The following is a 22,879-nucleotide window of genomic DNA, read 5'->3' on the forward strand; positions in this document are numbered from 1 at the left end:
ATAGAAGTCACAGACTTATCAGTACTTATGATATATGTCTGATCATTATTGTGTATCTTTTAATATAGTACTACATACTTCAAAAATTCATCCCAAAATTGCAATCAAATCGCGACTCTTGGACATTAGAGCAGAACAGCAGTTCATAGCTCTTATAGACTCCATAAATGTAGATATTTTACATCATCCAATTAATCAAATGGTAGAGGCTCTCAATCGTGAACTAGATGCTCTGCTTGACAGAGTCGCACCCTTAAAGACTAAAAAAAGGCCCTGTAGCAAACTGACACCTTGGATGAACGAAAATATCCATGATCTAAAAAGATCATGTAGAAAAGCTAAGAGAACATGGAGAAAAACTAAGTTACAGGTTCACCGTGCCATTCTAAAAGAAAAATAGCAAATTATAATAGAGCTATTTGGAATGAGAGAAGGAACCACTTCTCTAAGGTAATTGCTGAAAACAGTGGAAAGTCTAGGGTGTTGTTCTCCACCATTGATAGGCTATTGCATCAAACATCTTTTGATACACTCAGTCAGGCATCCTCTCTAAGATGCGAAGAATTTGCAGACTTCTTCAAAAACAAAGCAATTTCTATAAGGGAGGCTATTGGTAACATAGGTAATATGTTTGATAGTACACCCAAAAACAGCCCCCCAAAATTAAGGTTCTTTAGCACTATTACTCAATCTGAACTTAGTAAAATTATAACTCAAACCGGCTCCTCAACATGTGCTTTGGATCTAATCCCTACTAGATTCCTCAAAAATGTATATGATAGCTTAGCTCCCTTTATTCTCAAGGTAATAAATACCTCATTAGAAACAGGTATATTTCCAACTGCTTTTAAAACCGCTGTTGTGAAACCTTTACTTAAAAAGTCAAATCTTGACCATACTAATCTGAGCAACTACAGTCCTATATCAAACCTACCGTTCTTGAGCAAAGTACTTACAAAAGTCGTTTGTAATCAGTTAAATACCTTCCTCAATGAAAACAGTATCCTTGAAAAATTCCAATCAGGTTTTAAGCTTAGATCAAATTACAGCACAGAAACGGCTCTAGTAAAAATAGTCAATGATCTTAGACTGGCTACTGACTCAAACAAAGTCTCAATCCTCATTCTTCTAGATTTGAGTGCGGCATTTGACACTATTGATCATAGCATCCTAATTCACCGCCTTGCAAAGTGGGTGGGTCTCTCTGACTCTGATAATGCTCTAAACTGGTTTCAAACCTACATTACTGGCAGAGATCAGTCTAGGAGATCATGTGTCTGTAAAACATGACTTGCCTTTTGGTGTGGCCCAGGGGAGCTGCCTTGGTCCCCTGGTCTTTTCCCTATACAGTATATGCTTCTGTTGGGAAACATCATAAGTCAGCATAATGTAAACTTCCACAGCTACGCAGATGATACCCAATTGTATATTTCTGTGGAGCCAACTAACCCAGATGGCCTTTGCTCCCTCACTGCATGCCTAACCTCCATTAATCAGTGGATGAGCAAAACATTTTTGAAACTAAATGATGACAAAACAGAGGTACTTTTGGTTGGGCCAAAACCAAAGCGAGACATTGTTCTTAGTAATCTGGGGAACTTGGCGCACCAGGTCAAACCAAAAGTAACAAGCCTCGGTGTCATCTTAGATGCAGAGTTAAGTTTTAAGCCCCATATCAGTAAATTTACTCAGACAGCCTATTTCCACCTGAGAAACATTGCCAAAGTGCGGCCCTTTTTAACTCAAGATGCAGAAAAACTAATTCACGCCTTTATCCCTAGCAGGTTAGACTACTGCAATGCACTTTTCACTGGTCTTCCCAAAAAACATCTAAAAGAAATTGGCACTCATACAGAACTCTGCGGCTAGACTTTTAACTAAGACCAAGAAGAGAGAACACATCACCCCTGTGTTGGCTGAACTGCACTGGCTCCCTAGTCTGGCTACCCAGATAGCAAACATACACTGGGACGGAATTCCTATCTGGCTAACGTCAGACCTTATCTCATTGAGATGGGGTCTGGGAACTAGGCATTCATTTTCTCGTATTTGAAACATGGTTTACGAATGCCCAGAGCCGTTTATTGGGCGCTACGAATGTCTATCAAATGCGTCTGTACGTAGCTCATAACGGCTTCGGTGTGTCGTCATCGTCTTGCTGCCCTCCCTCCGTTCTGTGATTGGTCCCCTAACTGAGGCGAAAATTTGCTCCATGGTATCCAGGCTGCCTAGCAATGTGAATAAAATTGCGCGCGTAAGGCAGCATGGGAAAACCCAGGCTACTGGCTCCCTGTTTCCTATAGAATTGATTTTAAGGTTATGTTAATTACTTACAAAGCTCTGAATGGCATAACATCTTCATATATCTCTGATCTTTTAATATCTTATCAACCACAAAGGAAACTTAGATCATCCCATTCTAATCTTTTAATTGTACCCAAAGTGCTCCACAATCAAAGTGGAGAAGCTGCTTTTATCCATTATGCCCCAAAACTATGGAACACCCTGCCTCTGTACATCAAGCAGGCGAGTTCAGTGAATATTTTTAAAAAAGATCTGTAAACATACCTGTATAGGAAAGCCTTTAGTTAACTCATCTTATCCTGTAGACTACTTTTTCGGATTATTCTATATCTGCTGCCATTGGAGGGCGCAGCCAGCCAGAAGTAGATGGGCTCCCCCTATTATTCTGCTCAAGGTTTCTTCCTGGAATATGGGAGTTTTTCCTTGCCACAGTTGCCATATGGCGTGCTTGTGGGGGGTAAAGGGTTAAGGCTGCCAGTCTTGAATGTCTGTGTATAAAGTCAATATGCTAAGAACAAGCTAAGGCTGGCTGCTTGAACTGCGATTAACGGGCCTAAGCATTTGTTAGCCTAGGCATTTGTCAGCAAAGCCTTTATATATCCATAGTAGTATAATAGTATTTCTGATATGTTGCTGATTGGATCATAAACGACCACAGAAACAAAAGGGGAATGACTGACTCTTCTCTAATAACTGTGTTACATGTTATTTTCTATATTTCTGATATGTTGCTGATTGGATCATAAACGGCCACAGCAATGAAGAAAAGTGAAAGTGATTAATAATGACTGACTGACTATTATTGTGTTACATGCTCCAAATGTAAAGCACTTTGAGCTGCATTCTGTGTATGAAAGGTGCTATACAAATAAAGCTTATTATTATTATTTAGAGGACGTTCCCAGTCTTTTAAAGGTTTTTGTGACCTTCAGAGAACCTTTAGGGAACGTTGCGTGTTTGCTGGGTAGTTAGTTAATTTACTCGCATTTGGCGAGGCGAGTGGGTGCCTATTTTAAACCCTGTAGCAAGTTACGACGCTATAAACACCGTCGCCGTGCTGAAGTCACTCCTTACGCCCAGCTCCAGCTCCTATAGCCACTTGGCCAGTGTGAATGCAAATTAAAAAACGGTTTTAGGGGATAGCAGGTTAGTAGAACTGATTTAAAAGTGGACTGTTCCTATAACTAAGTTCCTGTAACTTGGTCCAAAATTAGCATAGCTCTTTCCAGTCTGATCAAAATTTGGTCAAAATGACTCCTTTACAATATTTAAACTGCTGTTGGTAACCTAAGCATATCTCATGGAAAGTATTTGTTTTTTATTTCAAGCCTGATAGTTGGACTGTACAAATGTATGTTTGAAATTAGAAAAAAAATGCTATTTATATATTGCATAACATTTTCATATTGTACTTTGAGTGCATGTTATAAAAAAAAAATGTTAGTGTGAAAATTTGCATATATCTGTTGGCTAAATTAGTGCCAAATTTGGGCCCTGGTAGTCAATTTTGGAAAAAGTGAAGTTTTATGTTGTGTAGTCAGTGTACCTCAGCTGAAGACTCAGGGCTTTTTTGGGTCTGGCCAGAAGAGATGGATGGAACATCAATGATCTTCATGCTATTGAGGTAATGTATGTGCTCTCGTCGCCAGTCCAGGCAGTCATAGATAAGGGAGACAATGGCTTCAAATATTTGAGCCCCACAATCAAGCTGAAAAGCAAAATGCATCTGGATATCAAACAAATATCAATTTCCCCTGATATATTAAAGGAGAATTCCGGTGTGATTTTGACCTAAAGTGTGCTGAAACATGATACCGAGTGTGAACATATGTCTCATAGCTCATCTCGGCTTGTCCCCTGCACTCAGAAATCTGGCGCTAGTTAGCCGATGCTACCAACAGTTTTTCGATGGGGGTGCCTCGGACATCGGCCTAGCCATGCAAATAAATCACTGTTTTACACCATTTACGAGGCTAAAAGTAGCTCCATACTTCATTGATAGACTTACAAGGGCCTTGACATTTAAAACGAGACCTTGAGAACTTTGAAAAAGCACTGGTAGTTTATTTACAAGACGATTTATACAGACAGTACCTTAAGGACTTTTACCGTTCGACGCCATCTTGAATTTAGTCACGATAAGTCAAGCGACGAGTACGAATGAACAGGGACGATAAGGGATCAGATTCCAAAAATAATTCCGTGGAAATGGATGGATTCCAGTTGCTTCCAGCAGCAACTTTATTTGCATGGCTAGGCCGATGCCCGAGGCACCCCCATCGAAAAACTGTTGGTAGCATCGGCTAACTAGCGCCAGATTTCTGAGTGCAGGGGACAAGCCGAGATGAGCTATAAGACATACATTCACACTCGGTATCATGTTTCAACACACTTTAGGTCAAAATCACACCGGAATTCTCCTTTAAGACCCTATATTACAAATCAATGGTTCTAAAACATTTAGCTAAATATCAGGCTTATGAATCTTTTTCTGGCAATGTGATAACAGAACCCTACAGTAAATCCGTAGCTGTTGTACATCATTCCATTGCAAAACATACCTTAGGTTGGGATCACACTGAAAATACCAAAGCAGCAGTGGTACCTTCGGCAAAGCATGTAAAGTAATGCTTAGACCCTTATAAACCAAGTTCAACGCTCAGCTCCTACTGTATGTCACTAGCGTATCGTTGGCAGTGCCAACCATTCCACTGCTGACAATACGATTTGGGACCCCACCATCGACTTCAAGGCAGCGCTGCCAGAAGGCACTAGGGTTAGGCAAGGGTTAAAGGGACACCAGGCAACGTTTTCGTGTTAATTACTCATCTTCGTAAGTCGGTATATGGTTAATTGACTCATTACAGGGCGAATGAAGACTCTCTCGCTCGCCCCTACTGCCTGTAGGAAGAATATCCCGCTTGCAAGTTCAGTGTATCGTACCCGCCGACCGAAGCAGGATCAGTTTACATCCTGCATACAAAGCAGGCAGGCTAGCGATTGTTGCAAACGTGTGTATAATGGCAGGGCAAGCGAAGAAGCAGCGACGGAAGATGCAAAGAAAAGGAAAAGAGCTTCAGACCGAGCGAGGGGGAGTTTCGTAGAGAAAAAGCATCAAGCTTGCCTGGTGTCCCTTTAAGGTTAGGTGCCTTGAAGTTGACGGTGGCAGTGCTTAGAGCTCAAGGGCACTTCAGCCGTGCCTACTGGTCGGGGTTCGAACCGGCAACCCTCCGGTTACAGGTCCGAAGTGCTAACCAGTAGGCCACGGCTGCCCCCAACAAGCAGATGTTGCAAAAGACATCAAAAGACGCAATTAATCAGAAATAAATAATGTAATCTGCATTGCTTTATTTAACAAACTGCAAGCAACAAGAGGGTTGAGTTCGTTGTGAGGCCAAACCCAAGAGCAGAGCCTATCTGTTAAGGCACTCAATAGGCTATATGGTAACGAGCTGTGTGCGCCTGGAAAGACAATAGAAGATGCTTTCTGAATAGCACAGCGAAGACGGCTCTGGTCATCCCATACCCTCCCCCCACTTCCTGTAGCCTACCATTATGACTTGTTCTCCGCGCTTCTGTCGTTTGGCGACAATCCGGTGCAACCAGGCCAGGGCCCAGTTCCCCGAAAGCATCTTAAAGGAGAATTCCAGTGTGATATTGACCTAAAGTGTATTGAAACATGATACCGAGTGTGAACGTATGTCTCATAGCCCATCTCGGCTTGTCCCCTGCACTCCAAAATCTGGCGCTAGTTAGCCGATGCTACCAACAGCTTTTTCAATAGTGGTGCTTCGGCATCGGGCTAGCCATGCAAATAAATCACTGTTTTACACCCATTTACGAGGCTCAAAGTATCTCCACACTGCATTGGTAGACTTCCGAGGGCCCTGACTTTTAAAACGAGACATTGAGAACTTAGAAAAAGCACTGGTAGTTTACTTACAAGACGATTTATACAGACAGTATCTTCACGAAGTTTAGCGTTTGCAGCCATCTTGAATTTAGTCACGATAAGTCGAGCAACGAGTAAGAATGAACAGGTATGATAAGGGATTTCAGAAGAAACTGGAATCCATGCATTTCCACTGAATTATTTTTGGAATCTGATCCCTTATCATACCTGTTCATTCTTACCGTTCTAACTTATCTTTCGACTAAATTCAAGATGGCTGCAAACGCTAAACTTCGTGAAGATACTGTCTGTATAAATCGTCTTGTAAGTAAACTAACAGTGCTTTTTCAAAGTTCTCAATGTCCGTGTAATGGGGAGGATTGAACCCATGTCGACTGCGTGAAAAAGCAATAGGCTATATAAGCATTAACCTGTTGCGCCACAGGAGAAGCATGAACGTGAGAATTGGGAAATAAAATATCAATAAAATATCAAACCCATGTTTACATGTCAGCAACATTAACGTTAATAGCCTATAACCCTTAGAGTTTTGACTCTCCCTGTGCGCCAATTTTGTGTAAAATATGGACACGTTATAGACTTCTCCTGCCCATTGCAGTGTGGGTTTCAATGCCTGTGTTTCATGAACTGAATTCTTAAAAGAATAGGCTGGACAAAAGGATAGGCTACACAACACAAGGATACACATTTTTATTTGATTTATTTGCTGATTTATTTGCTCTACAGACATTTCAGGTAGGGGCGGCCACAGCCTTACCTCAGTGAAACGTTTGTAAAACTTAACCATGATACTTTGAAGGCCTACTAAATGGCTTGGGCAACGGTAGCATGATAACATGGTAGCCAGATAACATGAACAGCTATGTTAACTTGTTACAATTATCATAACGTTAGCTGACTTCTTTTAATCATACAACTGAAGTCAATTTCTGTGAGTGCCGTCAGCTGGCTCGCGGGCGCAAGTTGATAGACGCCTGATTACCAAGCAAACAGGTCAATTTATTCGCGGGTTCGATACCCACGTGAAGTTAATTTATGCTATTTAGGTGTTTGTTTTTTGGGTGGCATATTAATGGTCCAGTGCATGTAGTACTACATACAATTTTGACTTTTAAACATGTCATGCATATTTGTGTGCGTCTCTAGTATATCAGAAAGTGACAAATCTGCAAGCGGCCACATCTGTCAAAGACTCGTCATCAATCATGATGATGGCACATCATCAACGCAGCCAGTTAACACGGGAGCCAGTTGCCATGTAACACCGGCTAAGAGCGTCTTAACAGTACTTCTCACTGAGGTCACCAACAAGACATACAGAGGAATTACAACTTAGAATACATAATCCATTTTACGTTCCCATTCTTTATTGTGTTTACCTGTGATGAATCAGATTTTAGCGTGCAAAATAGCCTACATTTAATGGTCATAATAATGTGATGAAAAGCGGACAAAAATGCAATCTAGTTATGAAACGAGACGTTGCCAGAATAGTTTGACATTATCTTTGCTAAGTGAATATTTTATTAGGCCTATGAGGTAAAAAGCAGAGAAAGCAACATGTGGTGTAGTCTGTAGCCTACTGCATCAAAATCTAAGCCTACACATTTCCTCTCTTTCTTACTCGACTTCTTTCTTATCTTCAAACGTGTTCTTAAGTGACACCATCACAAAAAATATTGCATGGTGCAACAATCTAATCTTAAAATAATTACAATTATTTATTTCTCTGTGTGGTATATAACCTACTTGGGATGCTTACATGCAGATGTCAAAGTGTTTCTATTTTCGTATTGATGTGAATTAATGTGTAGATCCGAAGTTTAAACGGTAGGCCTATAGCTGTGGCGTGCAGTCACCTGACCACCGTCAAATCAGAGGATATTTCAGAACTATTAACGTGGACAGCTCCCATTAAGAGTATCTTAAGAGGAGTGTACGCGCGTTCACGCTACGAGCATGTTCGGGTAACAGTCGGAAAAACCAAACGAACGATCAGTAAGATGAATCGTAGAAAACCCTCGTAAGAGCGTGTCTCCGTCGTTATCGGGAAACTGGGACCAGGACAGATAGGTTTAGAGCAGTGGTTTTCAAAGTGGGGGCCGCGAGGGGGTGCCAGGGGGGCCTCAGCAAGTTGGAAGGAAAAATAAAAGCAAAAAATAAATACATTTGGAAAATTTAAAATATACCTATTACTATGAGGGTTGTTATACAATGCCATTATAATAATGTGAGGCATATCTGAACATTATATTTCCCATGATAATGACTGGGAATAATAGTAGAGTGATAGCTCTCATATAGCAGAAAGCCCCAAATACAATTTTTACACACTGTATGCTCCATCGCGAAGTGCTTGTGGCTAAAATAATTATTAGGATTAGCTTAATGTATTTTTACATTTGCCGTAGTATTGTCGATGGGTTTAATAGGGGGGGTCACATCAAAGGGGTCCTTGGCCAGAACCTAGTGGTATTTGGGGGGCCTGGTCATGGAAAAGTTGGGGAACCCCTGGTTTAGAGAGAAGGAGAGACGCCGGTGCAGCTCAGATGTCTTCTTTTCTTTACTCTTTAGTAAAAGGTGCAGAACATTACTAAACTTTGACTAACGTTTCGATGTGTCGATGTTTTTGACTAACGAACACAGTGGGCATCACTTTCAAATGGCCACTTCAGTCGCGCATTACGAGGCGTGAAGCTGCGTGAAGCTTTAGTACCACTTTCAGCCACTTTGCGTCTTTGGGTGTGTTCGAAACGGGTAAAGTTGCTGCCTTTTAAAGTTGCTGAAACAGCTGTGAAAGGTAAACAAACATGGCGGATGACATCAGTAATGGCTGCTGAATCTGTTTAAAATGTCATTTGTGTGACCATATTTTGCTTAGATTTGTAGATTAGAGATGAGAAATAAACACTTTACTATCTGATTATGCCATTGGTGTAAGCATTAATAGCGTCTGGTCTGATATATCTGCCGGCCGTAAAAAAATAATTTATACCGTTAGCCTGCTAGCTTACGTAAGCTAATTTAGTTTAACATCAGGCCTTTGCTGACGTCATACCGTAGTGTTAATCAAGGATTCTAGAGTGCTACGCTCGTTTTTAAAAGATGCATTTAATCCAAAGTCATGTCTAGTGAGACAGCTCTCTATGTAGGGAGGGAGGCAGTAGGCAGCTGTCTACCGTTTCGAACACACCCTATGTATTATTTCAGTATTTGATTGCATTGCTAGTCCCCTTTTTATTTATTGACTTATTTTAACTGTGAGGCTCTGAGTTTTGTATATTTGTACTCTGCCATAATGTTTTTACTGGGAAGCACCTTGGGTCAACTGCAGTTGTTTGTTAAGTGTGCTATAGAAATTAAAGTGAATTGACTTGACATTACCATTGCCTCAACATTGTCTTGATCAGGGCACAACAAGTTATTTTCCATTATGCAGTTCAGACGAACTACATCAAAGAGCCTGGACTGGTTGCAACCGCTGAGAAAAACCTCTTCCAGTTGAGTCCAGAAATTATTCAGTTCTTTTAGCATCCACAATACTGTTTGTCCATCATCTGTTTAAAACAAGACCATATTATTTACAATCATATTTCCTAGCAAATTGCAAGTATAGGTTACTGCTCAATTGTGTTGAAAAAAGACTGCATTGCACAATGCATATTGTAATGGAGATGGAGGCGGGAGGTAGATGTGTGTGTGTGTGGGGGACACTATAAACCAGGGGTGTCCAAACTACGGTCCGCGGGTCAAATGCGGCCCGCCACGCACTTTAATCTGGCCCGCCGAGCATTTAATTAGATTATCATACAATGTCAATGTCAAAACAGCTTGTTACATCAAGATACATAGCATCTCCATTGCAGCAGATCTCTACGTTATGCTACTCCATTTAATTGGGAACACATTTGAGCATGCACGAGAGGGAGAGAGTGCGGCAGGTTCCAGCTGGCTTGTCATTGTTGATAATTGATATCTCCTTTTTTAAAGAAACGTTTAAAAGGAATTCACAACAGTAGTTGCCACTATACTGACCATTTATAAACTGTGAGGGCACAGCACTAGCCATAGGCTATATTTGAGTGGAGCTGGCAAGAGTCTTAAAGTGACAGTGCACCATTTATAAATTAATTAAACAGCATCAAATTAACATTATTTCTTAAGAAATTGTCTACAACAAAATTACTTTGTAATTTAAATGATACAAAAAAGGTATTTTGTCCCCAATCCATTTAGTGATTTAAAAATAATAAGTACTTTAAAATCAATTCCGTATGTAACTGGAAGCCAGTGCAAAGATTTGAGAATGGGCGTAATATGATCTGTTCTATTGGCTATGTAAAAACCCTTGCAGCTGAATTTTGTACTGCTTACAGCCGCGTGGTATTTTTTTTAGGAAATCCAGTAAAAAGCTCATTGCCATAAGTGGGTTGGTCTCTCTGTCAGTAATGTATGTTTTGAATCAATTAAAACATTATCAGAGATTTGTATGTTAGTCTAGAGGATCATGTGTCTGTAAAACATGATTTGCCCTTTGGTGTGGCCCTCTACTTTTTTCCCTCTATTTGCTTCCGTTAGGAAACATCATAAATCAGCATAATGTAAACTTCCACAGCTATGCAGACAATACCCAATTATATATTTCTGTAGATCCAACAAACCCAGATGGCTTTAGCTCCCTTATCGCATGCTTAGACTCCAATGATGGCTACATATTATAGCGGCAGTGATGATGCTCCTTGGGCACACATATTACATTACATTACATTTGGCTGACACATTTTTAACCAAAGCGACTAACAACATGGTAACAGTTAAAACGGTAGAGTACAGTAAGAATAAGTGCATCAGTGAGTGCTGTTTTTAAACAGTTGAGTGTCAGTTCAAGACGGCTGGTAAGTGCTGGTATCAGCAAGACTTGTTGTAAGTGGTGCTATGAGAGGAGATGTTCTCTAAAGAGCTGGGTCTTCAGGAGTTTTTTGAAAATGGAGAGGGATGTCCCTGCCCTTGTAGGAACTGGCAGTGTGTTCCACCAACGAGGAACAACAGATGAGAAAAGTTTGGATTGGCCTGAGCGTACCGGTGGTAGAGCTAGACGTCGTTCGTCTGAGTCTGAGTATGTCTGTATGAGGGCATTCAAGTAGGTGGGAGCAGGGAGCGTCGGAGTAGTCAAGTCGTGAGATGACTATTGCCTGAACCAGAAGTTGAGTAGCATCTTGAGTCAAGTAAGTCCTGATTTTCCGTATGTTGTAGAGTGCGAAACGACATGACCGGGCGACTGAGGCAACATGATCTGAGAAGGTTAGTTGGTTGTCGAGAACAACTCCTAGATTTCTTGCAGTCCTGGTAGGTGAAACAGACAGGGAGTCAAATTTGATGTTGATGTCGTGGTGTATGGTAGGTTTAGCTGGAAGGACCAGCAGTTCAGTCTTTGAGAGGTTCAGCTGGAGGTGGTGTGCCTTCATCCATGTAGCTATGTCTGAGAGGCAATCCGAGATCCGTGCTGAAACCGAGGGGTCATCAGGTGGAAAGGACAGATAGAGCTGTGTGTCGTCTGCATAGCAGTGGTATGAGAAGCCATGCGAACAGATAATCTGTCCCAAAGAAGGTGGTGTAGATAGCAAAGATAAGGGGGCCCAGCACTGAGCCCTGGGGGACCCCTGTGGTGAGATAGTGAGGTGCAGATAGCTGACCAAGCCATGATACGCTAAACGAGCGTCCTGTGAGGTAGGATTCAAACCAGGAGAGAGCAGAGCCGGAGATTCCCATGTTAGAGAGTATGGAGAGAAGGATGCGGTGATTAACCGTGTCAAAGGCAGCCGATAAGTCAAGCAGAATGAGTACTGATGACCGACGGTCGCCCTGGCTTCTTTTAAGGCTTCTGTTACAGACAGCAGAGCCGTTTCGGTAGAGTGGCCGCTTTTGAACCCAGACTGATTTGGATCCAGAAGGTTGTTCTGTGAAAGGAAGTCAGAGACCTGTTTGGAGACTGCTCGTTCAATGCCTTTGGATAGGAAAGCAGGAGTGAGACAGGGCGGTAGTTCTCGATTTGAGCAGGGTTGAGAGAAGTTTTCTTAAGTAACAGTGTTACCCGGGCCATTTTGAACGCTGTTGGAAATGTGCCGGAGGTTAGCGATTGCATTGATAGCATTGATCACATACAGATAGCTGGTGCGATGGTCGGGCTGATGGACTGAAGTAGGCTCGTAGGTATATGGTCCAGCGAGCATGTGGTAGGACGGCTACATGTCAGAAGTCTAGATACTTCACTCTCGGAGAGAGGCGCGAATGCTAAAAAAGATGTTCCAGCAGCCCCTAGAGGTTGTAGGAGTGCGGTATCTGAGTCTGATGCGTTGTCTGGGCATGTAGAGAATTGACTGCTGATTGTTTGTAAAAAATGAGGCAAGGGTATCCGCAGTAAGGCTGGATGGAGGAGGAGGCAGCTGAGGGTTGAGTAGCGATTTAAAGGTTGAGAAAAGTTTTCGAGTGTCTGTAGCACTGTTGATCTTGTCACTGTAGAAAGCCATCTTAGCAGCAGTGATGCTGGCTGAGAAAGAGGTTAGGAGTGTCTGGTAGTTTTTGAGGTTATCAGTTAGTTTGGATTTCTGCCATTTCCTCTCCGCGGCTCTTGAGTTTGGTGCGCTGCGATCGGAGGGTATCATTTAGCCATGGATGAGAGTGTTTGGATCGAGCTGGCCTTGTGGTTAGAGGGCACAGCTCGTCTAGACACGAGCTCAGTGTGGAGCAGAGGGAGTCTGTGGCCTCATTAATGTGGCCTCATTAATTAATATGCGTCTTTGGCATTCTAGAACATACTCATTGTGGGCGCATTTATGCACCATTGCCAGTAAACAGGTTAATGGGGCTCTGACAACACCTGAAGATGCGTTCATGTCTGCGTGTGATTTGTACAATAGTAAACTCAGTTGTAAACTCAACTAACGTTGAATTCACTATAGTGCAGTAAATGGCAGCTCTTTATAGCGCATGCCACTAACGTCTATAAAAACAATATATTTACGGAATAAAACTAGACAGGTACCTCTCTGATTAGCATTGCTGTTTATTGTTAAACTGTGATGATGTGAGTACCAGCCAGTGGAGGGTACTTATAGCCTACCATGCACCCGGACAATATTGTGCACCTGCCCTAATTCTGAAGCAGTGGCCACCGCTACAAAATGAGGATGAAACACTGCGGAAGAAAGTTAATGTTTTTACAATAAACTAGGCTATATCAACACAATATGTGTAGTGAAACTATATGGGCCATAATGGGATGGGCCTCTGACTACTCTACTGCTCTACTGTTAAATTGCAATGTGAGGGGCAGCCAGCGGGGGAGAATACATTGGCAGGATCATTTAAAAGGCAACCGCAACTAATTGTGCGTCTGCTATAATTTTGATACTGTGGCGGCATTAATTTAGCCGTGGCGATTTTGGCCATCCCAAAATCAATGTAGAAGAAAAACTGTAACTTTACAGTTTTAAAAAACTAAAAAACTACAGATAGATAGATTGATGGATATAAACAAACCAACCAACAAACAGACAGGAGCGAAAACACAATCTTCCTGGTGCCCTCCAGAATTATTGGCACCTCTGGCAAAGTTGACTAAAAACAAGTATTAAAAAATTATCTTTAGATGATTTATCATAATCTCACAATGAAAACAATGAGGAAAAATCCAACCTTGAAGGGAAAACATGATTTTTAGTCAACTTTACCAGGGGTGGCAATAATTCTGGAGGGCACTGTAATAAAATTGAAGTGAATCTTACCTGTATCTGAGGAAAAGAGAGCTGCCCTTTCACAGTGTTCTCTATCTTGACTGCTAAGTCTGATGATGTTCGATACATGTACACCAATAGAATCCAGTGCAGAAAGGAGCATTGGCTGGCTTAACCCCAGTAGGAGGACATAATGCTGTGGTCCATCATCTGGTTCATCATCTGAGATTGGACACACAATATTTCAACACATCTCGCATGTCTAGGAGTCTAAATATGGCCAACACTATGGTGGAGACCATATAAGGACCCTTCTCCAAAGAGAAACCTTTTGGATCAGTAAACTCAAAGCAACCTCTTTCCCTGGCCTTAATGAGGTGAACTTAGTGACTTTTCCCCCTTTTTATGAAGTATGGACATTTATTTGTGTTCTTTTATTATTTTCTCAACTGAAATCTATTTTTTTCTCTCTCTCTCTTTCTCGCTAGTGATATGTCTCTTTGTTATTATTTTGCTAATTAATTGGGTTTTGTCAACCTACTTGTTGTTAGTCACATGGTGTGTGACATAATGGGAAGGCTCCACCCACTAAACACCTAAGGGCGTCCATTTTAAGCTTTGTTCTACTTCCTATGCCCTGACGAAGGCGAATATGGCCGCAACGCGTAGGCCCATGTGCTTTTAACCAGTTCTTGCCATGATAAATTAAAGGCTTTTTATACTTTTTCAACCTCAGAGTGCCTCTGCAAATTCTTTTTTCTTTGGATGGCCAACACTATGTTCCATGCAAAAGAGTATGTGTAAGGATGGAACACTGCAAAAAAACATGGGATCAACAAGGCAAGAATTTGTGAACCTGATTAGCCAGACCTGCAGAGGAGTAGCATGAATGGCTTGGCAAAGATAGCAATAATGAATTATCAATTGAGAATTGGCCAAAGCAGAAATCAGATTAGATTAGATTCAAATAATTTTTTTTAGGTTTAGAATGACTCAATTCTCATGTTTGTCGCAGAGGCGACTGCTCTAAGGCCGGCTTCAGACTGCAAGTGTGGCATGAGCGCGGTGTGTCTGTTGCATGTCAGTTGCATGGCGTTTTCTATCTCTATTCACACCATAAACGTGTCTGACACAACGCTGCGGCGGCCCCTCTGCCTGTTAAAACATCTATTCACTCTCTTTTGAATGGAAACGTTTCCAACACTTGTAAAAAATCCATCATGCACAAGTTTTCAGCACGGCTCGAGCCGCACCTGAGACGTGCGTGTCACTCAGGCAGTGTGCAACCTCTAAACCGTTAACATGAGAGTTGAAATGAAAACGGACATGCCACGCGGCTGACACGCTCACGTCATGCTGGCAGTCTGCAGCCGGCCTAAGACTTCACAGGAAACTTTCACCTCTGTAACATTGCACGCCTCTGTCCCTCACTGTCCTTCCCTGCAGCTGAAAAACTCCATGCCATCATCACAACCTTACAAAACTACCAATAAACTTTAATAGGTCCAGAACTCTGCTGCCCGCCTTCTCATCCGCTGTTGGGCCCACATCACCCCTGTTCTCCACAACCTCCATTGGCTCCCAGTCATACAGGATCAACTTCAAAATACTTCTCCTTACCTATAAAGCTCTCAATAACCCTGACTCACTAACCTCCTCAACACCACACCCACCAGCCGCTGATGCAAACATACTCAAGGACACCAGGACCAAGCTCCGGACCTGGGGCGACAGGGCCTTCTCAGCTGCTGCACCCTCCATCTGGAACACCCTCTGTAGGCGACTATCCGTGACTTAGTTTTAGTTACCAAGAGGCTGAGTAAGGGAGACTAACCTGCCCAGCACACTGGCTGCTCAAGGGGTGGAATAAATTCTATAGCTTCCAGTGAAGTTAATTTAGTTTATTTATCTACCTTAGCGACACCCTATCAACCATCTCATGTACCCTAGCAACCAACAAAGCAACCACTTTGTATAGCATAGTAACGACTATGATTGCCCTAGCAACACCAGAGGATTTTTTAATACATGTTCTACTAGTTTGTGTAATGTGCAAGTAACTTGAAATGTAAAGTGGAATGAAGTATAGGCCTTAGGCTTCCCATGTAGGCTAAACACCACCCCCTATTTTCCCAGTGTCCTTTGGTAGATAGATAGAGATAGATAGATAGATACTTTATTGATCCCCAGAGGAAATTCAAGGTCTCAGCAGCAGCATACATACAACACAAACACATTCTTTAACAGCAGAAAGAGTAATTAAAGTATATAATATAAAAACACAACTAAGCAGTAAGGACAGTAGAAGATAAAGAATATGCTAAATATACTAAAATACAAATTATACTAACACTTAATACAATATATAAAAATATACTAAAATACAAATTACAAAAATACAAATTATACTAACACTTAATCTAAATCAATTCTAAAAACAGTATCCACATAGTGGTGATTAATAAATCAGAGGCGCTTGCAATGACTGAGGCAGGGACTGAGCCTGTGATTCTCTGTGCATAGTAAGGTATGGTAAGGTGCTCTAAGGTGTTCTGTGTAAATGAGTGTCATGGTGGTAGTGCAATGGTGATAGTGGTCATGGTGATAGTGCAAATGAGTAAGTCAACAATGCAACAATGCAGAAATAAAGTAAAGTCTATATATCTATATATTTAACTATTTAAGAAAATGTATAAGTGTGGCCACAGTTCGGCTGTGGCATGGAGGGGGGGGGGTTATGCATATGTGCTGATGTGCTAATATAGCACGCAAACAGTGAGGCATAAAGACAGTGGTACAAGTGGCTAGTGGACAGACAGTACCAAACATGGAGGGGGTGGAGAGGCAGACAGACTATGCAGAGAAGTCTATCTCTCCTCTTCCCTTAAGTGAGGCATTGAACAGTTCAATGGCCCTGGGGACAAATGACTTTCTCAGTCTGTCAGTTGTGCAAGGCAGTGAGCGAAGTCTCCAGCTGATCAGGCTCTTCTGCTTAACAATAGTGCTGTGGAGTGGGTGACACTCATTGTCCAAGATGTTGATCAGTTTGTTCAGGGTCCTTTTGTCAGATAGTGAAGTGATGCACTCCAGTTCAGCTCCAACTACAGAGCCAGCTTTCCTTACCAGCCTGTCAATTCGCCCCACATCCTTCTTCCTTGTGCTTCCTCCCCAGCATACTTCTGCATAGAAGAGGACGCTGGCAACAACAGACTGGTAGAACATCCTGAGGAGCTTACTGCACACATTGAAGGACCGCAGCCTCCTCAGGAAGTACAGCCTGCTCTGCCCTTTCTTGTAGAGTGCGTCAGTGTTGGCTGACCAGTCCAGTTTATTGTCCAGGTGGAGACCCAGATACTTGTAGGTGCTAACCACCTCCACATCAATGTGGACTGGTAGCAGAGTGGGCTTAGACCTGCGGAAATCCACCACCATCTCCTTGGTCTTTGAAGTGTTAAGTTGAAGATGATTGAGTTTGCACCATTGCACAAAGTCCTCCACCAGGCTCCTCCTGCCCGTTCCTGATACACCCCACAATTGCAGTATCATCAGAAAACTTCTGCATGTGGCATGACTCGGTGTTGTAGCAGAAGTCAGATGTGTACAGGACTGGAGAGAGCACAGTTCCCTGTGGCGCTCCGGTGCTGCAGATCACAGTGTCAGAGAGACAGTTCTTCAGTCTGACGAACTGTGGTCGCTCGGTCAGGTAATCTGTAATCCAGGTTACCAGGTGAGCGTCCACACCCATCTGCAAGAGCTTGTCTCCCAATCTGAGGGGCTGGATGGTGTTAAAAGCACTTGAGAAATCAAAGAACATGATTCTCACAGCACTTTTCCCCTTGTCCAGGTGGGAATGTGTCCTGTGTAGAAGATAAGTGATGGCATCGTCCACGCCCACTTTCTCCTGGTAAGCAAACTGTAACGGGTCTAGTGCATGGCGTACCTGGGGTCTGAGCATGCCTAAGACTAATCGCTCCATTGTCTTCATCACATGTGATGTAAGAGCGGCAGGTCTGTAGTCATTAAGCTCACTAGGGTGTGGCTTCTTAGGGACAGGGGTGAGACATGATGTCTTCCACAGTGTTGGAACTTGTCCAAGGCGAGGGCTCAAATTGAAGATGTGCTTCAGTGGCTCCCCAGTTCAGCAGCACAGGCCTTGAGTAGCCTTGGGCACAGTCTGTCAGGCCCAGCTGCTTTATTGCTGCGCAATTTCTTAAGTTGGACTGTCACTTGATCTTTTGTAATGGTGAGGGGTGTAAGGGGAGGGAGGGAGGGGTGCATCTGGGATCTGTGTGTCTGATGGCTGTTGACTGAGGTCGTTGTCACCTCATTGTTCATGATCGCCATGTGGGGGGGGTGCAAAATCCAGTGATGGTGGGGGAATGCGATAGCCTGTGATGATGGAGGTGAGTGTGGCGCTGGTATTGAGGGGTGTGAGGGTGGGGGCTGGGGGATGGTGGACAGACCACCGCCATTGGAGCTGGAGCAGGGCAGTCAAACCTGTTGTAGAAGTGGTTCAACTGGTTCGCCCTGTCCAGGTCCCCCTCCACAGAGCTGCTGTTCTTCTTTAGGCCAGTGATAACCTTCATGCAGTCCCATGTCTCCTTCAAGTTGTTTTCCTGCAGCTTCTGTTCCACCTTCTATGCAAAGTAACATCATAGTTAACAACACAACACTCAATTTTCATTGACATGTCATTGGCGAGATTGAACACTAGGCCTACCAGAGATTAGATTTGGTGATGGCCTTGGAGTCTGGCTGGCTCATATTCAGTGAGGTTTCATGCAAGAATTGAGGCTGTATCCATAACGCCAACTAAATACCAGGGCATTGTGTTGGCGTTATGGATGTAACAGTTTTGCACGGAATCATCTGCATTGCCGCATCAGAGGGATCAAAGAGCCGCATGCAGTTCCGGAGCCGCGGGTTGCCGACCCCTGGTATATAGTAATGATGATATTCACATGCCCACAATGCATATTTGGTATAGCACCACCATCTGGCAACAGATAAAACGGTTCCATTCCTGGAAATTTCATCAGATTCATTTTACATTTGGTGTATGGACTCGCAGGTGTACTAATTTTATATTATGGGCTGGGGGGCAGGGGCGGGGGGGTGGCCATGTCGTCAGGTAGGCTGAAATCAATGGTTCCCATGGGATGAAATTTGCCACCCCTATCATCCCTCACAGTATATACGACACAGTATATATGACTGAGATTTAGCCCCAGGTGTGGCCCAGGGACTACAAAGCGCCCACTCATGTCATTGAGTCTTGTGGTTGGCAAATAGTTTCACCCACACACACAAAAGTTTGTGGGGTAGACTTGTTCACAAAAAAAACAAGTCTACTCCATATTACACCCCTTGGCTCAGCCCCTGGTTCACAGTATCTTGTAATCCATACAGTTTATTTTAATATCTGACGAAGTAGATAGTAGTAGAAGTAGATTTAGTTCATGTGAAAAAAAACAACCTGTCTATCGCTGGTCACCAATGTTCTCAGAAATAAAGCATATGTCGTGGAAAATGTCCACTTCCGAATCCAATTGTCCAATTAACAATTACCACTTGACTATTTAGTAATTTAGCACGCTGAAACCAGGCGCCCGAAGGAGACAATATAGATAGAAGATTTTCCAAAGACTGAAATGATGATAGTACAGCCCATCCGTCAAAGCAATAGGGAGAAGGTGAGATGTTACCAGCTGGTACCCTCGGCGAGATCTGCCCTACGGATGGCTATACACTATATTTTATACTCCTCCGCCCTTGAGATGTGCCACCCTCTCACGTCAACTCCAACAACACCCTTCGCCAATCAGTACCATGCAGGGTCGCTTACATTGGTGGAAACCATCTTCCCATCATGCATAAAACTATATGCAAACCTATGTAATACATAGGTAACATATGTAAACAAAGTTAAGGCCTTCTCATCTGATTCTCTTCCTAGCTGGACAGGGCCTAACTCATGAGGCACAATGGCCTCCTCATCCCTGTCCCGTCCATTCCTCGCCAGCTTGATAACACCCCCCTTCCCTTGACCATGTATGGAGGAGATGCTTTCATCCTGGTACCCCATTACTTTTTCCCTCACCCCACTCCTCTGGCCTACACAGGATACAATGATCTCACTCTGCTCACAGCAAATGCAGTGGCATTAAGACTTATGACACTCATGACTTCATTCTTCTAAAACATGAAAACCCATGCACTAGCATAAACCCTTATAAAACCCATGATTACATCCCTTTACATCCTGAAAAACCCACCATACATATAACAGCCCACCATCTATATAGTGAAAGTAAAGTAAAAACATCAGATGTATTTGATTTAGAAGTTACAAGTTTAGCATTTTACTTCTCACTAGGTCTACAGTACTGTACAGTACTACTTAGCTCCATCAGTTTATGGTGACTAACCTATGTATTTCTGTGAATCATCCTCTTCTCCTCGTCGTCTAAGTTTTGTGTCTTTAACAGATACTATTGGCTCTGGATTCTTCTTCCCTTTTTCTGCTTTGTTGGCAGTTTTGCCACCATCTTTTCTTGGTGAACTGGATGCTTTGGCTTTTGACTTTTCTTCATTTGCCTAGAGAAGCCAGCAAATGTCATCAATTAGTTGTCATTAATTAACACTGCTGGTGGCACACAAATCTACAGGAACTAAACATTACCTTAGTGTGTGTGCTATCAGATGATGTGATTGGAATTCTATGTATTGCATGTATTGCATATGTATGCTATCTAATGCATTTTTTTACACCGGGGCTGACATGAGTTCACTGTCACTTGCAACGCACATCATGCCACTGTGGCAAAGTGCGATGCTGGTGAGTGGAGTTGTATTGAGAACAATGGAATGGAACAATGGAAAACCGCAGCCATGTCGGCGCCGGTGTACGTATCCCTTAATTGACAATAGTTTGTTATCAGTGTTGGGAAGTAACTGAATACAGGTACTCCGGAATACATACAGTGGGCAGTGCTTCGACTTGGCCAGCTTCCCTCGCGGTCCGCGCGCGGGATCACGCGGCATCACGCGACTTTAATTTGTATTTTTCCAGTGACGCTGCAACGATGCTGCAACAACCGGCAGAGGTCTCAAGTGAGCAGGGTGTCTCGTAAAAAGAAATGGAGCTGGAAAACCCTACACAGACTTCACTACAGACTTTAGCAGACTGGTTTAGAAATAATTTAATAGCCAGAAATATGCCTGCCCTGCCCTAATAAAGAAATATTTGGTTAACGGCGAGTGAATCCCGTTTGCAGCCGTAGAAGAAACGCAGGACAAATTAAACATTCTGGTTTTCTCCGAGTGCAACGATGATAGACAGACATCATTTGAACAAAATATAGAGCATATTAACCTCCGTTGCTCAATAAAATGCCTTCCTGTTACGCCCTGTTATCGCGGAGTTACAGGCGATAAACTATTTTTGATGGTCACAAGTTTACTTCATTAGCGTTTATTTCTTTGATTATTAAAGAGTGTTTTTCATTTAAAGGCTTGACTTCGTGCTTATTCAGAAGAGCATTTAGTGCTCTCCCCAATCCCAGACGTTCACATTGCATGTTTGTTTGTAATGGATGCAACCGCGAGATACGCTCGTCATAGGCGCCGATACCGTGGGTGCTCCGTCTCTCGGGCACCCACTGAAAACATTGAGCACCCACGTGTGCCAGCTTACAGTCCCGGCTAAATTTACATTTATTTAAAATCAAACATCGCAGTTTATGTTAAATTCAGCATCTCTCATAATGTGATTGGATATGTTGCTGTCAATTCCCTACTTCATATACTAACCACCAATAAGAGCGTCTCTCGTATGAAAATTCCTGACACTTCCCACCTGAAGAATTAACGCAAGGCTTTGTCGGGTCTTCAGCCCCGAATGTTTAAAATGTATATAGCCCTGAATATCATTTTAAAAGTAGTCTTACAAAGCTTATTGTTTTGTGACACAGCTAAACACTGGTAGCTCATAGAACGTCTATAACATTGCCTAGGTGGTCGCAACTCACAAAAGTAAAGCAGATAGAAAGAACTCACGCAAATCTAGCCTACAACACGCAGACAGCTTTACGCGCAGGGGAGAGAGCGCGCGCGCGCACTGTGCCTTATGATTGTTGCCTTCTGATGGTATCTTGCTAATTCACTGAACTGCATTAGGTGACACAAATGGTATTGCCTTTATCTTATAACTCCTTGTCTGAGCGAATACCAGGCCTATGTTTTTTAAAAGTCAGATGTTCCCTGACAAAGACATTCGAAAATTAAGAATGTTTATTGACTTAATGAAAAATACACTCCCTTCATTCAACCCTTGAAGACATCGCGGTCTGGTGCGCTATGTAGATCGTTTCTCGTACCAGGTCTACTAGGCCTACAAAAACGTCATCACCAAATACATCTTTTATTTTTAGTTTATCAACCACAAAGAGTAGCATAGGCCTACTGTGTACAGTGCACTGACGACTGTAGCAGCCCAAGGTAACCAGTTGTTGTAGATAGCCTGGACAACATGTTACCTGGGTGTTGCTTACGTTATTAATTAATGGTAGCCTACAATAGTTAATTGATTCGTGTAACATATTAGTTGGCTCAAAGAGTAGGGAATCAGGATGGAGAGTCTTGGCGTGTGTTGCTTTTCTTGGGGATCAAATCCAGTTTAATGCTAGTTTTCAAAACATATATTTTTTTACATGTCTTTTGTCCGAGTAGCTGTAATGTAGCCGGCTCATGGCGATGAATGGCGACTTCAAACCGCCTAAAACAACTTGTTTGTGAATGTCTGACAACTGCTGCAGCATGCACGCGCATAAAGGAAACCAGTAGGTGGAGAAACCAGAAGGCACACAACACCGGAACGATTTTAAGGCTATTTCGCATAGGCTACTCAATGGTGCTACTTCACACGCAT

The 22,879-nt window shown here is 42.7% G+C and overlaps 1 protein-coding gene across 5 annotated transcripts in view; it reads right to left on the reverse strand.

The window, feature by feature from the left end:
- The window catches only part of spag17 (sperm associated antigen 17), a 268,746-nt gene that overhangs the window by 200,917 nt on the left and 44,950 nt on the right, over positions 1–22,879 (reverse strand). For 3 of the 5 annotated variants that reach the window (XM_048252171.1, XM_048252170.1, XM_048252173.1), the window contains exons 5-8: positions 20,379–20,547; positions 14,002–14,172; positions 9,602–9,774; positions 3,851–4,012 (exon numbers count right to left, since the gene is read on the reverse strand). In XM_048252171.1, coding sequence (XP_048108128.1) covers positions 3,851–4,012; positions 9,602–9,774; positions 14,002–14,172; positions 20,379–20,547 — 675 coding nt within the window. Of the gene's footprint in view, positions 1–3,850; positions 4,013–9,601; positions 9,775–14,001; positions 14,173–20,378; positions 20,548–22,879 lie in introns of those variants that run through there. The other 2 variants (XM_048252172.1, XM_048252174.1) reach the window with 2 other exon arrangements.

The sequence above is a fragment of the Alosa alosa genome, chromosome 9 (genome assembly GCF_017589495.1).
Source record: "Alosa alosa isolate M-15738 ecotype Scorff River chromosome 9, AALO_Geno_1.1, whole genome shotgun sequence".
Classification (NCBI taxonomy): domain Eukaryota; kingdom Metazoa; phylum Chordata; class Actinopteri; order Clupeiformes; family Clupeidae; genus Alosa; species Alosa alosa.